This window comes from Bombyx mori, chromosome 20 (assembly GCF_030269925.1).
Source record: "Bombyx mori chromosome 20, ASM3026992v2".
In the NCBI taxonomy this organism is placed as follows: domain Eukaryota; kingdom Metazoa; phylum Arthropoda; class Insecta; order Lepidoptera; family Bombycidae; genus Bombyx; species Bombyx mori.
Genome location: NC_085126.1, coordinates 5,103,479 through 5,121,453, shown reverse-complemented (window position 1 = coordinate 5,121,453; position 17,975 = coordinate 5,103,479). Strand labels below are relative to the sequence as shown.

At 35.6% G+C, this 17,975-nt stretch overlaps 1 protein-coding gene and 1 long non-coding RNA gene across 3 annotated transcripts in view; one reads left to right on the top strand and one right to left on the bottom strand.

Annotated features, from left to right (window-relative positions):
• Nucleotides 1-5,699: 5,699 nt before the first annotated feature.
• LOC101745799 (putative transcription factor SOX-15) overlaps nucleotides 5,700-17,975 on the top strand; it is a 157,046-nt gene continuing 144,770 nt past the window's right edge. Inside the window, exons 1-2 of one of the 2 annotated variants that reach the window (XM_038017912.2) lie at nucleotides 5,700-6,021; nucleotides 15,826-16,053. In XM_038017912.2, coding sequence (XP_037873840.1) covers nucleotides 15,971-16,053 — 83 coding nt within the window. In that variant the 5' untranslated portion in view covers nucleotides 5,700-6,021; nucleotides 15,826-15,970. The remainder of the gene's footprint in view (nucleotides 6,022-15,825; nucleotides 16,054-17,975) is intronic. The other variant, XM_038017913.2, reaches the window with a different exon arrangement.
• LOC134200744 (uncharacterized) lies at nucleotides 8,535-14,074 on the bottom strand. The gene is made up of 4 exons (XR_009975788.1): nucleotides 13,814-14,074; nucleotides 13,502-13,542; nucleotides 13,026-13,184; nucleotides 8,535-8,678 (listed from the first exon to the last, which is right to left on the bottom strand). It is a non-coding gene; the product is annotated as an uncharacterized LOC134200744 (long non-coding RNA).

Here is a 17,975-nt window from a genome sequence, read left to right as displayed (position 1 = left end):
CTGGCCTCCAGTCACCTCCTTGAGTTGGTCAACCCATCTAGCTGGCGCTCTTCCTCTAGCTTCGTTCACGTACCTACCTTTTAATAAAACTTTTATTTAGAACTAGCCGTACTCGCCCGCTTCGCTGGGGATTTAAAATTAACATTATTATTTATTGTCATTGCTATTAGGGAGTCCAACGCTCATATAAATATTAGTCTATCCATTAAGGACATGTATTTTCTACATGGATACCAAGTTTCAAGTCAATCGGACACATGGTTGAGTAGTTATAACGGAACATCCTAAAAACAACTGTAGATTTATATATTAGTATAGATTACCTTCTTTTTTTTTCCTACCTAAGCTGGTAGCCTTGAGAGGCTATTCCAGCGTAACCCTAACTAGTAGGTGAGCTCACGGGGCTCAAACCTGACGACGTTGCTAACACGAATCCTAGCAAGAGCCGTGCTTCGCAGAATCTACCACCGGATCGGAAACGCGACCCACTGAGAAGATCCGGCGAGAAACTCAGTGGGCTGTGTCTGGGAGTTAATTTACTCGTCGAGCCCTTCGTCGCAAGCGACGGGTTCGACGAGAACGGTGACCGGATATAGATTACCCCTGCATTGATAAATCTATACTAGCTCCTAAAAATTTGTCTCATTACTCTTAAGCTCCATCGATCGGTCAAATTAAGTAACTTGTTAGTTAGTGATAATGACTTTTTAAGCTCTACTCAAACACGCAATAAGTAAAATAATCGAATGCCCATTTAATGAATTGAGAACTTAATTAACATTGAACAGACAGTATAGAGATGGAGTTATAAATATTCATTCAGCACACGCAGGACGGTCACATGCAAAAAGTGGTCATTCAAATTTTGACATTTTTCAAAAGCTGGAATTATTATTACGATGTAACTGGTTTGTCGGTAAACTCTTTTGCTTACCTTACGAATTAACTACATCATTTAAATTGTATTTCCTTTCCAAATTGAACGAATCTGTGTATTGAGTCCCCTTAGTTTGCGTATTTTTTTATTGTGTCAACAGGTGATCGAGCTAGTGTTGACTAGAGTCCATAGACGTGAATTCCGCTACCTAGTTTGAGATATGAGTTTTAAGCCTCCATTTTTATTTGTTTATTGCCCCTTTAAGCAGACGAGCACACGGCCCACCTAATGGTGAGTGGTTACCGTCGCCCATGGACTACAGCAATGCTAGTGGCAGAGCCGAGCCGCTGCATACCATTGTATATATAGTAGGTATATCGGTTCTCATACTTGCAGCGCATGACGGATTCATGGTGGAAATAGGCCGGATTATGGTCCTATATCGTGCGGGTCGTAATACCGTTATCGTCCTAAGAAAGTTAAAATTAAATTAAAGTCTTCTGTAATATTTCCGTCGAACATTGGCATTTTTCGCTGTTTTCTGAAAGTGGCACCTGTGACAGAGAAGCTGAGGAGTGCACGTTTGGGATGGTATGGATATGTGATGAGACGAAATGAAAATGAGGTTGTTAAGAGAGTGTTAACTATGAATGTGGAAGGATTTAGAGGAAGAGGTAGACCTAAGAAGAAATGGATGGATTGTGTGAAAGACGATATGGGTAGGAGGGGAGTGAGCGAAGAAATGGTATATGATAGAAGAGTATGGAAGGAGAAAACATGTTGCGCCGACCCCAGGTGACTGGGAGAAGGGCAGGATAATGATGATTGGCATTTTTCGCTATAATTGCCTAATGATGCTTTTCTTGTATCCTAACTTTTTAAGACTGGTTCTTAGCCTACAGGCCATTATTGGTTCGATATCCTGTGACGTCATAAGTCAGTAAACAAACTAAGGTAGCTTGCGTTGTTCTGTTTGAACAATAAAAATAGTGATTCTATTGTGACATCACAGACGTCACGTGGCCGAAAGGAAACGCTACGCAGTACTTTTTATATTTTATTCGAATTGCATTAGTTTGTTTAATTGCATTGAGTTTTTATGTTGTTACGTTTTAATGGTTTCCGTAAAACAACTATAGCTCACTGTTATGCCGTAACTATAGCTCACTGGTAGGCAGCGGCTTGGCTCTGCCCCTGGCATTGCTGACGTCCATGAGCGACGGTGACCACTTACCATCAGGTGGGCCGTATGCTCGTCTGCCTACAAAGGCAATAAAAAAAAAATGCCGCTTAACTAAGCAGACTATTAGGTTACTTTGGAAATACAATTTTTTTAATGAAACACGTACTCATCGAATGTTCACGATTGACTTCGACGGTGAAGGAATAACATCGTGTAATAAAAATCAAACCCGCAAAATTATAATTTGCGTAATCACTGGTGGTAGGACCTCTTGGGAGTCCGCACGGGTAGGTACCACCAACCCGCCTATTTCCGCCGTGAAGTAGTAATGCGTTTCGGTTCGAAGGGTGGGGTAGCCGTTGTAACTATGCTGAGACCTTAGAACTTGTATCTCGAGGTGGGTGGCACATTTGCGTTGTGGATGCCTCTGGGCTCCAGTAACCACTTAACTCCGGGTGGGCTGTGAGCTCGTCCACCCATCAAAACAATAAAAAAAAAATAGCTTGCTTAAGTTTGTCTTTATGAAATGCATCAGTTTTTGTCAAACATATTAAGAATGTCTATCGAATTTATCGTCTCGGGTAAAAGCTTTCCTTAGTAAAACTTTTAGTACGTACTTTAGTTAGGTAGTAGTAAGATAGTTAGTAATTGCAACATTATGTTGTATCAATATGTACCAATATGTATTTATAGTAAGAACAATGTAATTTTTTTCGTCGTTCGTTCGTTTCAAATTTGGATTTGGTAACATTTAGATTCAGAAAAAAAACTTTTTTTATTATTGTAATATTAGAGGGTTCTACGCACAATATTTAAATGTCAACTAATAACTCTTTGGTCGACTGTGATCACAAAACCGCACAGTAGGTATTCGAACAGTCAGTAATAATGAAAGAGAAATAATAAACGCGATTTTAGCCGCTACCAGTACAGTTTTAATTATTCGCAGTACTCTCTAAGAAACACGAAGAAAATATTGAGGAAAAAATTAAATGCTATTTCTCAATCATAAGCTCTAACCCGTGCTGTGATGAAATCTCATCAGCATTGGTAAGGCAGCGGCCCTTGATATCTATTCTAGAATTGCTGCCGAAACACACACTATAGTGAACATACCTATCAGGAAAGCTTAAAGAATTAGGTAGTCATTTATTTAGACAAACTGTTACTATGGAATAGTGGCAGGGGAGGCCAGCAAACAAAATTGGTTTGTAGAGACTGCGATCGTTTAACTGCATCAATTGATTATCAGTAAAGATATGATTAGATACTGGTCTTGTGAGCCCGCACGGGTAGATACCACCACCCTGCCTATTTTCCGCCGTGAAGCAGCCGTTGAATTTAAAAAGCTGAGACTTGGAATTCATGTGGTCGGTGGCAACGTTAAGGTTGTAGATGTCTATGGGCTCCGGTGACCATTTAACACCAAATGGGTCGTGATATCGTCCACCCAACTTATGAATTAAAAATACTTCCTATGGCTTCGGTTTTCTCGATCTTTCTCTGATTGCTGGAACCTAACTGTTTCTTGCCATCGATTTTCATGTTAGCGCTAAGTGTTCCAACAATGTATGCAACAATATCTGCATATCCCTGCGTTTCCCGCCAGATTTCCACGATGGTAGATTCAACACTGCTCTTGCTAGGGTCATTGTTAGCAATTCTTTCAAATTCAGCCTCGCGAGCTCTCCTACCTGACCGCGCGTAGTTAGAATGACCCCATAGGCTATCACCGATTAGTTAGGGAAAAAAAGTTCCAATATCTAATCAGAATTGGAATTTTTGGGAATGTTGAAAAAAAGATCAAATCTGTCCAATCCATATATTGTCATTGACGTATATTGAGCACTCAAAAATGTTTAAAGGATTTTACGAAGCAGCCCAAAAGATGGGAACAATAAAAAAATATACACAGAGTACCTTCATTTTAGAGATATACTTCCGTGGTCAACATAGAAATACGAACCGGTCCAAGCGAATTCGAATTTTTTAAAAATATCAACGCTTATAGAGACTAACTAATGTAAATTTCAGTAAGAGATTTTATATTTAAATAAGTCAAGTAAACCGCATATAATTATTCGAAGTTAGAGATAAATAAAACAGCAGAACAACTGCCACTTGTTTTTATGTACACATAACCATATATGGCGGAAAAAAAAACAAGTTATAAGCTAAGATATAGTGAAAAAACGAGATTAAAATTAAAACACGTACTAACAGCCACAAATAGAAAAAAAAAATACGTATATATATATCGTAAATGTAGGCAAGTTTTCCTGTTCCGATGGTACGATCTGGGTAGATCCCAGTAAAGCCACGGCCCGTTTAAGAAGATGCGGTGTCTCTATCACACACGTGCCCGAGTTTAAAGATAGAAAGAGACAATATTGAGATGCAGCTTCGTAGCTAATCATTCGTGTCCACTCTCCACCTGCGCCTACACATCCGTAGAGCCGAAATATTTATTGGCTTCGTGTTTTAACCATGCGTTTTCTTTTTATTTTAATTTTATATTAAAATATATAAATACATCAAAAGCGCTAAATAAGATTGATGAAAAAACGAAACATTTTAGATAATTGCATTATTTAAATTTGTCCATTAACAAAAGTTTATGGCAATATTCGAATATGCTACTTAAGTTCTAAGCATATTGGTTTATTTTTGAGTGAGGCAAAGTAGAGTCGTTTAAGACAGAATTAAATAATGGCAAATTATCAAGGTGAATGTAAATTGTACGGAGATGTTACTGTCGTCTCGTTTACTCGACATTGAATATAACGAAGCGGAAAAGAGACTAAAATATGCGATTGGTTTCATGGAGGCTTTCGGTGCTTACGACCAGCCACTAAACAAGTATTTTCGGGAGCACAAACATTTTTTAATATATTCATTTTTAAATTTACCTTATTTAGTTTACCTCATATCTTTCATTAATGTTTAGCAAAAATAAACTAAACCTGTAAAAAAAACTATGATTTTTTTTAAATTAAAAATACTGTTATTTCTTACCGTACATGACCTCTGAGATGAGCTTTAACCAAGACTGAAAGTTTCGTCGACTTTCTGGCAATTTGCGGGGTCTAATAAATAAATCTAAGCACAGAATATGTTGTGCTACAAACTAGACGGTCTGTCGGTAGGTAATCTCATCCATTCCTACCACAAATATTTCCGTTTTGAAAGATAGGGCAATCGTTTTTTTTAAAAAAGTATTTCAAGAGAGTTCAGGTTGTTAGCTTAAATGAAATTCCCAATACTTCTCCGTGCGAATACAATATCATTTGCGAACAAAAAAATAACTAATTAGGACTGATGGTAGGACGTCTTGCGAGTCCGCACGGGTAGGTACCACTGCCCTGCCTATTTCTACCGTGAAGCAGTAATGCGTTTCGGTTTAAAGGGTGGGGCAGCCGTTGTAATTATACTGAGACTTTAGAACTCATATCTCAAGTGGCGGCTTATACGTTGTAGATGTCTATGGGCTCCGGTAACCACTTACCTCGTCCACCCAACTAAGTAACAAACAAAAAAGAAAAAAAAAACTAATATACGCAATAAATAGCAACTACCAAATGTTTGTGTTACCTGGATTCTTTTAGGCCGCGTAGAGCTGCGCGTGAGACTCCAGTACTCCAGTCCATCGTGCACTGCCGACGGTGTAGTATCACGCTGCCCGTGCCGACCACATGTTCTTCATACGCATCGTTATCAACGTGTGCCTTTTAAAACACAGATGAAAAGAAAAAAACCGTGAAAGTGTGTGTAAACGGAGACGAAATAAATAAAAGTGAAAAAGTTTTTTTTTCTTTCTTTTGTGAGTTTATCGTATTTTATTACGGAACTATATTTTTACTGTGGTAGGTACGTTGTGGTGTTGTAACATACCTAATCATAAGATAAACGATTAACATTGAACACTTAAAGACATCAGGGACGTTTCGCTGGTTTAGTTGATGTAAGTATTTTGATTTACGTAAAAAGATCTGTTAAAACTACCTTGGTTTGTGAGTGCGGCATTTTTTTTTATTTAAAAAAGAAGATATTTTTTTTGTAAATTCTTGTTGTATTATGTCAAATCCGAATGCCAAAACAAAATTTCTAAATTTAAAAAACAAAACTTTGAAAGTTCAATTTCACGGTTACTTGAGTAATAGCGTTGACACGCTTTGATGGGTTTAGGGTGAGCTTTCGTATTGAACTTTGTTTAATTGGTTCTCATGTCAAGCAAAAGTGTTACAATTTAAAAAAAAAAAGTAACTCAAAGTAATTCGTATAATAGATACTTATTGCACATTCTATTCAATGTAAGTGCTTAAATATTGTAGATAATATATATTTTTAGGTGTTTGTAGCTTGTAGCAGTATAAGAAAAATGTAATTACCCAATAAATGTTGTCTGAAGACGAATTACTACCAAGAAAAGCAAGGATTATCTCGAAATAGGTATTATAAAGAGGAGGGAACTGTAAAGTGGAGATTATGATTAATTGAATTTAAAAAATATACAATTTAACCAAACTCTGACGTATAAATGGCATCTTATCACTAAAAGCTATATATTCTAATACGTTAGATGAAAAATAATTGATGAATTAAAAATATATGTATATTAATTTTACTGTAATTACTATTTATATATTTATATATATTAATTTACACAAATATGTATAGTATAAAAAGGAAATGTAGAGAGACAGATATTATTTGGTGTGTCTACCTTTTCAGATACTTACTATTTTTTATACATAACTAGCTGACCCGTCAGACTTCGTAGTGCCTCAATCGATAAATAAAGACCTAAACTTTTGAGGGACACATTAAGGAAAAAACAAATATGTTATTTTTATTTAATTCCAAGCATTTTCATATTTATCCTTTTAAACCTTCTCTGGACTTCCACAATTAATTCAATACCAAAATTAGCCAAATCGGTCCAGCCGTTCTCGAGTTATAGCGAGGCTAACGAACAGCAATTCATTTATACTAGAGGTCCCGCAGTTTTCGAAATTCGACTATAATTAATTGGAATTGTAAGTTTGTACACTATTATGATTGTATTTTATACTTCTATAATCACAAATTTCGCCAAGGCTACACTATAAAAAAATATTTATAAAGACAAACAATATTTAATCACTTTAATCTATTCTCAAGTTGACCACAGACGTCAAGAACAAAAGTTTGACAATAAATAGTATGCATGCGTGTGTGCGTCAAATACATGGTATGTAGTGTGTGTAATGTTTTCTTTATTGATTTAATGTATCTTTTATGCATTATTTAAAAAAATATTAGCATTGTGCACTTCTTCTCTATATTCTCTATAAGTGTGGAAAATTTCATACTCCTCCGTCCGCGCAATTTTCGTAAAAAGGGATACAAAGCTTTTGCTTCACGTATTAATATATAGATATATATAGATTTATTGAATTAATCGAACTAAAATAATTACAAAATAAACCATGATATAGTGTATGTGTATATGACTGTGTAAACATGAATCTTACATGAAAAGTTTGTCTGAATCTTATTGTAACCGCAGGAGAATCCGTGTTCTCTCGAATATGATTAAAACTTACGGCTCTATATATCTGAAAAGCGTTTTAAACAAAAGATAAATACTCTTTACCTCAATTTATTAAAGGAAACCAATTAAAAAAATCAATCCAGCAAATATTTATGTATACCCGGACAAAAAAATGTGACAGCGTATTAAAAATTGATAAAATTTAACCACGGATTAAAGGAAAATGTTATTTCTAATCGTCGATAATAGAGTGTATTATTTTATGTATATCAAATTTGTTTTTGGTAGTTTTATAAACATATATGTTCACTTAATAAATAAATAGTTTAACGTTTTTATAATAAAGTATTGTTATACTTAGAGAAGATTCAAAGAGTTATTTCGAAAAGTATCTTGTTTAAAAATCCAGTTAAATATCTATTTAAGGTTTTAAAACGTAATTATCAAGGAACTTTCTGAGTATTCATGGCTGGGCGTACCATATTAATGGTAGGGCGTGATATTAACCGGTAAATCTTCGTACCATCTCTCTGCCTATTTATGCCGCGAAGGCACGTGGGCGGGTTAACCGATATTCCATTTCTTTTTATATTTTTTAATAATCAAAGATTTTTCGCAACTATAAAAAAGATTCCTCCATAAAACTGTTATTTTGAATTCAGTGAAATCGTAAATTAGGTAAAATAAAAAGGAGGGTCGCGCCCTTCAAGATCTATCGTGGTATCTATGGGTTCTGGTAACCGCATAGAACTAGATGAGTTGTGAATCCGTTTGCCCATCGACACATACGAAATAACTTTACTCCATGATTGGATACCAGGTTGTTCCCCTACTATTGGTTTCCCTAAAACCCCAAAACAACTGTATGGCCCATAAATAATCTTCTACACAAACTCGATGTCAATCGGTATAATAAAAAAAGAACATTAACAAACACTACCTAAAATTTATACATTTATTTATTTATTTACACAGTAATAATTGTAATAAAATATTGACCAAAAAAATTTCACGGAGGTAGTAGTAGCTACAATGAAAATACACCCCATTTTCATTATGAAGAAATTTCTTTCGGTTGCTGTAATCTGAAATATCACGTTCATTGTGGCATCAGGTACATATTTTTCCATGCCCAACATCCATGTCGAAAAGAGCATTACCATATCAATTGGCGCGAGCAAATTTTGTCTTAAACTTGTACATATGCTATACTTGAAAGTAAGTAAGTAACTTATAAGTTTCAAGTTTGGTTCCAATCGTATTAAGCGTTAAAGAAATAAAGTTACCTTTGAAAGTAGCCCATAGATAGAGCCCATAGACATCTGCAAAGTGATAAACTCAAAAAACGTTGAAAAAAATATACCACAAAATGTGGTAGAGAATTTTTAAAATAGGTAGTTGAGAGTTCATTCTGAAAACGTTATTGAAGGATTGGTCTTAGCAAGAGTAGTGCTTCGCAAAATCTACCACCGGATCGGAATCGCAACTCACTGAGAAGATCCGGCGAGAAACTTAGTAGGGTTTAGACAATGGGAAATCCTTTAGCCTATGTATCGACTAACGGAGGCCTGTCGGTTTATCCTATTTAAATGCTCGATCTCCAAGAGTTACTATGATTACTTACCACTGAGATTGGATTTTGTAATCGTTTGACGGTGTGACTGGCCAAAATTTGGATTTTTTCAAACTTTTTGTGACTGTTAGTTTAAATTCAATTAATTGGGATGAGGATCTTAAACAATAGCTATCTGTTCCGCTGTTGATTAATAGGTAGGTTCAGGGTATATCAGTAGCTAGGTCATTAACCCGTAGGATCCCGGTTTCCTTCAGCTAGTACTAATTTGTAAGGTAAACAGTATCATACGTCCGTGGTAGTACATCAATAGACCAAATTCTCAACGTAACTAGGAACTAGTGTGCTTAGAATCAGCTTTGTGCCACCACACCGTCTCATTTCTACTGGCAATCATGCATTTGGATAGGATCAAGTTCTATAATGAGCACCGGCCATGGTGCTCATGCGAGGTTTGAGGAAAGTATGTAGTGGAAGCAGCGGCTTGGCTGTGTCCTTGACATCGCCAGCGTTCGTAGGAGACTTATCTGCGAAAACAGCAGAAAAGTAAAAGACGGCTGTTTTTTTTTTATATTGCCCTTGTAGGCGACGAGCATACGGCCCACCTGATGCCTGATGGTGAGTGGTTACCGTCGCCCATGGACCCATGGACTTCAGCAATGCCAGGGGCAAAGACAAGCCGCTGCCTACCGCTTAATACTCTCCACAAGCCTCGTTTGAAGAAGGACATGTCATAGCGCTCGGGAAACACCGTGGAGGGGAGCTCATTCCATAGCCGGATGGTACGTGTCAAAAAAGATCTCTGGAAACGCATTGTTGTTCAAACATAATCCTGTAAAAGTCCTGAGTTGGGCGACAGTGTTCACCTCTAAGACTATCGTTGACATCGAACGAGCTACGACAATGATGACAATGTTTCGAACTGTTGAAGCAAGAAACGAAATTCATAAATGAGTCGACTATTATCAAAGCCGGCAATGTGACTTTTGGACAATTATTGGTAAATCAGAAAAACGAATTATTGATTTTGTATTCCATTGGCAGTCACAAAACTCTTCTGAACGACATCTTAGATAAATAACAGGTTAAGTATTAACCTTTATTTAATGCAGGTTTTGAACCGTATTCTTTGAAGGAGACAATTATATTCAAATCAATCTGTATTGACATATCAATAACATTTTTTTGTCCAAATGCACAGATTGCCACCTTTGATAATAGACGACTCAAATGACCATCAGCAATAAAAATTAAAAAAAAATTACATCAATAAAACCGGCGCTTTTTTAATTTCTTTAATATGAGTAGCGGCATTTAGTTGTAGATGTCTATGAGCTCCGCTAAGCATTGAACACCTGGCGGGCTGTGAGCTTGTTCACCCATTTAAGTAAAAATTAAAAAAACTTTAATTAGGTACTTACAAAGTCAGCCATTTTTGAAGAAATTAATAAAATAGAGAAAATAGTTAATCTTATACTAAAGCTACCTCTGCTTTGATTGAAGAAGCGAAATTTTTAACACAAGTACATACATATGCATATGCTTAATAGGCTTAAAATAAAAATAAAAGTAATAATCAAACCGTAATGTTTGGTATAAAAACAACTACGAACAGTGTTGTCAATAACAACAACAAAAAAACCCGAGAATCGACTTCAACCTGAGGTATTTTAATGTATTTGACCTCACGACCTCAACTTGAATATGCATTACCAGCGTCGGTTGAATAAACTTAAAACAGAGAACATGCTGAAAAAATCATATTTAAATACGGCGCTTTCATCAGTATTTAGTTAATGTGAACATTGTTGACTTTATGAAATAATATGAACTCTATTCATCATCAAAAGATAAGAAACGTCCAGTCGTCCATCACTGATTTTTCTAAGGCTCGCCACAAATACTTTTCTTGAAACGCCCGCATTAAATAGATTTCCATTTATTTGTCACAACACCTCATGGTTCGCTTGGCGACAAAGATGTTTCGTTTATTGACAGTCGAGCAGTAGTGTGGCGGAATCTCAAGAAGATATGGACTAATGTAAAAAAGTGACATAAGGAAGGTTAGGAATTAGGGAGTTAAGTAGAGAACATTCTGGAAAATTCCACCGATAACGCTACAACAGACGAGTGATAGGAAAATAGTAGAGTTTGTCATCGAAGGACTACTGTTAGGTGCCGTGATGTTGTCTGATCTACCGCAAGTCATGCAGACCTATTTCATTGGTGGACGAACTGTATAATACCAGACATCAAATGTCGGTCAGTGGTTTTGCATTCTCTTTGTAATGCTCCAATATTCACTTTACACTAGATTGGTCCTGATCTAAGTAGTTCAAAAAACTCAAAAAGCTTAGAGAAGATGTCGGTACTGAAAAATGACAAAGTACTTCGCTTCACTGCACTGCAGGTAATGTAAACCAAATGAATATCAGCTGACGCACTGGGTTCGACGACTTCATGTATACTTTTCCTTACATTGCTGCTTTACGAAATATGTAAGTGTTGGTGTTGTGCAAACTTCAACAAACAATACAGTATTTAGGCGTAAGCAGTATCGAAGAAGTATGTTTAAGATCGATCTAGTGATGCTGTTATATATTTTTTTCACTTAAGAAGAATTCGAAGAAGCATTTATGTATCTTAAGATTATGTCTCGTGCTTCGAAGAAGATTGATGAATATATGTACATAGCTTCTATAGTCATGAACGACTCCAAGCATCAGAATTTAAAAGCTTTATCTAATATAATATGAGTATACAATCAATTCCGATGAATTCTTCTATAATATTAATGAAATAGATACAAATTCTGAAAATGATCATTTACCATAGATAAAGTCTAAGCTCAAGGTTGTACAATTAAAAAAACAGCGATTTCTCATGACAGTCAGTCGAGATAACGATCGGTATATCGAGTAGTGATGTGACAGCCATTGTCGATAAACCACAGTAGCTAGATTTTATCGATTCGGCTTAAGTGACGAAAATCTAATTACGGTTATTGAACTTTTATTGTATGTAGTTCTTAGAAATATTGAATGCTTGTTTATATGTATTGACTTTAATTATGTTTTGACTTAAACTACAAAGAGGCTTATAGTTTCTATGATATTTTTTTGAATAGTTACAATTATTTATCGAAAGCAATAATTACATTGAAAATCAATCGGGAAAGGACTAAATTTCATTTTATTTGCAGCTATAAACCCTGTGTATTATTAGACTTATAGTAGTGGTTCTGGTTTTTTTTTATTGCTCAGATAGTTGGACGAGGTCAAGACTTACCTGGTGCTAAGTAGTTACCGGAGCCCATAGACTTCTATAACGTATATACCGCCACCCATCTTGAGACACGAGTTCTAAGTCTCAGTTTTATAGTCCAACGGTTGTCAAACCCTTCAAACCGAAACCCAATACTGCTTCATGGCAGAAAAAAGACAGGTTGATGGTACCTACCCGTGTGCACTCACAAGACGCCCTACCACCAGTACTTACGCAAATTTGAAATTTGCGGATTCGATTTTTATTACACGACGTTATTATTCCTTCACCGTGGAAATCAATCGTGAACATTTGTTCAGTACGTATTTCATTAGAAAAATTGGTACCCGCCTGGGATTCGAACACCGGTGCATCACTTGATACGAATACACCAGGCGTCTTACCTGTTAGGGTCACGACGATTTCAAAAGAGCACCGGTTGTCCAACCCTTTAAAGATTATTACTGCTTCACGGCCGAAAATAGGCAGGATGATATATTCGTAGTACCTACCCAAGAGGCAGGGTGATATGGTACCTACCTGTGTAACAACACGCCCTACCCTACCACAAGTATTCTAATTATGTAACACTTACCTAGCAGATTATAAATTATAAATTATTTGTGTTAATTGTTTTTGATTCTATGTTTCTTTCTCTTTCCATTTCTTTTTCAGAGAGAGACAGATATTTACACGATCTGTGTCATGCAACATTATGTGACCAACTCTATACCTAATCATTTTTCACAGATTTCTGTCAAAATGTACGATATTGTTAATCATCATTAGTAATCAAGGGAACTATTATTAAATGTTGGTACATAGAAAAAAAAACCGCATCAACCCGCTTAAGGAAATAGCATCATTAATAAAGACCAATAAACAAAAGGAAACTATCGAGGGTTTATTGAAACATAAATTAAAACAGATAACTAAAGAAGCTATATGAACATTTTTTAATGTATTTTTCCAAATACCAACATCTCTTATAGATTATAAAGGTGACGTCACTCTACCCCATAAACGCAAATTTATATATATGTAGCTAATAGTGGGAACATAATGAATTACCTATTGGGCGGTTTTCCTCGTTTCTATATTATTATCAGGCTCTGCAACATTGAATGCACTAAGTTATTTATTTTAATAACGTTAGGTTTAGATGAAAAATAAAAAATTAAATTCAATTTTTATTTTCTAGAAAATCGCAATAACCGTGTCTTGGTAATCGACACAGCGATTTACTAATAATTATACACGTTTACAGTTTAAAATAGCGTTCTTAATTTATTGGTGAAAATTAAACATACATACGATTATTTCATACTGAAGGTCATGAATAAAAGTTATTTTCAAGATGTATTTCTAACGCAAAAAACTTACCCAAGTTGCCTATTTACTAAAAGTTTAAATATACATTTTTGTTTAAATGTTATTAGTATTTGTACTGCAAAGCGCGGCCACGGTGACGCGTCGTGGTGCCGCCAACATTGACAGCTGTCAATCAGATTCAATATGGCGGCCCAGCCGGTTCTGGTCGTGGCTATCTCATGAATCTGACGAAGGGATCGATGGCCGATGTGTTAAGATTAGATGTTATACGTTTTCTTTAATAGTTTTATTAATATTATAATAAAAGTGATGTTTAAGTTACAATAAAAGGTGCGTGTAGGTTTTCAGTAATTACAATACGAAATTTTATTATATTATCATCGTACTTTTTTATTCATTAAAAGTTAATGAAAGTAAAAATACACGGGCAATCTAAAAGCTTACATTTCAAGCCTGATGCATGATTTTCAAAGATAATTTTTAGGGCACTAGCTAGAAAGTGGGTTTGAAGTCCAATTATCTGTCGTAATGTACTTGCCGTAAAATGTTGTATTGACGTGAGGTAAAAGATCTCTTGATGACTCGTTGACTGGCTGCTATGCGGCGAACTAATCAGAATGTCACTCTCAAATCGTACTTACTTAGTTGGCTAGAACGTAACGCAACGCAGCGCAACTAATAGATAGTAAGTACATTTTGAATGAAATACATTCTCTTTACTAAGATGGTTGGATTTAGTATAACATAACATTCAGTTTTCAATTTGATTAGTGTTTTTTAATTCCCTATATCTATCAAGGTATGTTTAATTATGAAAAACAATCATTCAGGATTTGAAATTTATCGTTAAATATTTTTGGTGATTAAATTAAAATTATCTATTTTCTGAAAAATAATCACATAGAAAATACCTTTTGAAACTCATATTATTCTGTACTTGTTAATTCTATTTTAATTAATATTCAACGGTTTTAACGTTAACAATATGCAGCTTTTTAAAAAGTATGTGCATTTATAAATTATTATACAGCAATTTTTTCAAACGGTTGTAAGTTTTAATCTTTCTAAGCTGTCCTTAAAACTAATCTACCTTATTAAATTTGCGCAAATATTTTAATTAAGCATTGGTAATTTTCATATTACTTAATGTGGCTGCTAGGTAGGTGGATCTCCCGAAGGTAGGCAGGAAGAGATACGTGACTTCATATATTTCTTTAACCCACAATCAATCGCGAAAACATTTGACAGCTGTCCCGTTACGTTCATACGAGGTTATTGACTTCGGCATCTCTGATTTTTGATAGTGAAGCTTGCGATTTAGAAATATGAATTAAAGTAACAGTATGTCATTGTCACGTTATAGAGTCTCATACAGACCATTAGCTTCAGTTCAAATATACTCTCTATTATGGACGAAACCCTTTTCTCATTTTTTTTAATTGGGTGCCTGTATCGGTATGATATTGTACTTCTTTATAAGTAAATAGGCTGTACGTCTATGCCCCGTTTACTAATTTTTCATTTAGGAAGAAACTTAATTCAATTGGGAACTCACTCAACAACTCGATGTGATAGTGGGAGTATTAGCTTTGCGAAAAAAAAAGTATTAGACACTCCTATTATTCGAACCGAATTAACAGGACACAAGACTGTAGACCAAAATCAATTTTCTTACTATAATATTATGTACTTCTAAACATATCTAACAAGCAAATAAGAAAATTATTAAGTGTACGTATATAAGTATACAGTATTAAATTAGAAATGCCTGGTAGCCTGTTGCCTGGCAGCGGCTTGGCTCTGCCCCTGGCATTGCTGAAGTCCATGGCCGACGGTAACCACTCACCATCAGGTGGGCCATATGCTCGTCTGCCTACAAGGGCAATAATTTTTTTTTTACCGCAAATACTAATAATTAAGCCTGATGTTTAGTAGAAAATTGGCTTACTTCGTATAGCTTTACATTTTTGTAACACAATCAAAAAGTCACATAATTAAAAAGTTTATAATTAATTGTGGTTTTTATTTATATCATTTTTAAATTTTCGGTTTTCCTTTTTCAGGTAAATTTCAACTCGAGCAGAACGCATAGTGATGTGACGTACAATGTTTGATCGCGTCACAACGACGCTTGTGAAACGAATGAACTTATAAATTGTGTTGTGCAATCGATAGTCGATAATCGATTCTGTCATCGAGTGGTTCTGAATGAACAGCCTCATGCTTACGACTGCCGGCGTGGTGGACGATCAGCCCTGTGTCGATACAAATATGGCGTTTTCATCTTATAAGTAAGTTTTAAACTAACTATGCTCATTTCTTTAAATTGGACGATGCTAGTCAATACTTAGTGATGCAATTCAAGTTGTAAGTGAGTGTTAAAATGATCTAACGAAAACAATTGAAATAATTCGATAAAATTCTACAATTAAAAATAATCTTAATGGTGCTATGTGTTTTTTAAAGAAATCATAATGAAATTATCTCCATGGAAACGGGTAAAAAGCTGTCATAACCAAAACACGCGTAGCCTGACAGCGCTCGGTGGTAAGATGAAGCCATTTGTCCAAAAAATGCTACCAACTCCGTCCCAATCGCAAACAGAATTCATAAGATCACTTATACTTGGAAATCGAGTCAAGCTTTCGATGCATCATTAACAGCATTATTCGAATAATTATTTCGTTTTTTATCGTTACCGGCGACCGATTTCTAGACGTTACGAGCTCCTTCGATAAAAAAAAAAAACAATGTTTGGTAATTTAAGTAATTAATCATTTGTGTGATATCGCGCTCGTTGCGGTACTGTGTAGCTTTGACAAGTGATGTTGACTTATTTGACTTTTAATTGAGGATACAGCGCCGATCCAAGTTAAACCGTTCAGCTTAATCGGATAGTACTGAATTTTATTTTCGGTCAAGGTAGAGTTTTATTTGCGGTTTGACTGTAACTAATTTATTGCTGACGTCCTATATACCTACTGTATTACTATCGGTCACAATATTACTCGAAGGTCACGGGAGACTAGTTGTTTTCGTCTCGAAACTTAACTGCGAATTTGTTTTGAAAATACAGTAATTACCGGATGCAAAAAGCCGTTGCCCGATGAATTCGTCAGTCGGTTACAGTCCTCAATCGGGCACCTTTCGTTTACAAAAAAAAAAAAAAGAACCATACGCCATTTCATGTCAATTTTTGAATTATTCATTGTGCGAATGCGCGAGCGCATCGATTGATGCAAACAAAAAGCGCGCGCTCGCTAATCTTCGGCCTTTTTCGCGTCCCTTCGGCCTTCCTCGGCCCAGTACTGCCAACATTCGAGTTTATTATTCAACATCTTTTTGTTGTCACGCTGCGCAAATACACAGCGGCTAATACATTTGTTTGATAAATGAATTTTTTTTTATGGACTCTTCTTACAAGTTTTTCGGTAATTTTTCGGTGTCAGCATGTGTTCTTTTGTTGACTTCATTCAAGCCGGTCGGATAAAAAGAAAAGGTAATGCTGTGTCACATAATCCGTTGTGTTCTCGTAGCAATGTTCTCGGAACTCGATCTCGGAGTATTAATATTACTGGTCATATTGATTTGACAAGATTAACTACCGACTTGTTTTTTATTTGTCTTTCGTTGTAGCGTTCCGACAGCGCGCATTGACATCAGCTGACTTGCGTAGTTTAAATCTGGTGATTAATGGTTTGTGAAATCTATTTTATCTAAATCAATTATTTTTATTGGGTTAGGTAATCGTTTACTGATCTTAATCACGCAGCGTAACATACTGCAAAAACATACAATGGAATAAAATTTAGACAAATATTGACAACATTAAGCTTTTTGTTCAAAGTAAATGAATGAAACCTTTTTTTTTCAATTCATTAAAGAAAAGTAATGAAACGAAAACTAGTGTTCTGTGTTTGCTTTAGTTCGTTCGTCAAGTCAGTGAGAAGTAACTTGGTATGCCGCGAGTGCAGAAAAAAAATGATTCGAATATCCGAGCGTTCATCCCCCGCGCCCGCACGTCCGCCGCGCTTCGACGCCGCGTCTCGACTGTACGTGATTGGTTTATTAATTAGGCGAATCATCGTCGGGTTCCATTTTTAAAAATAGGCGGGATTCTTTCTGCGCTCTTTTCTTTTTAATTTCGACCGGTGTTGAACCGCAATTAGAGTTGCCAGTTTAAATCTTTTTATCGCTTTAACCTGTGAAACGT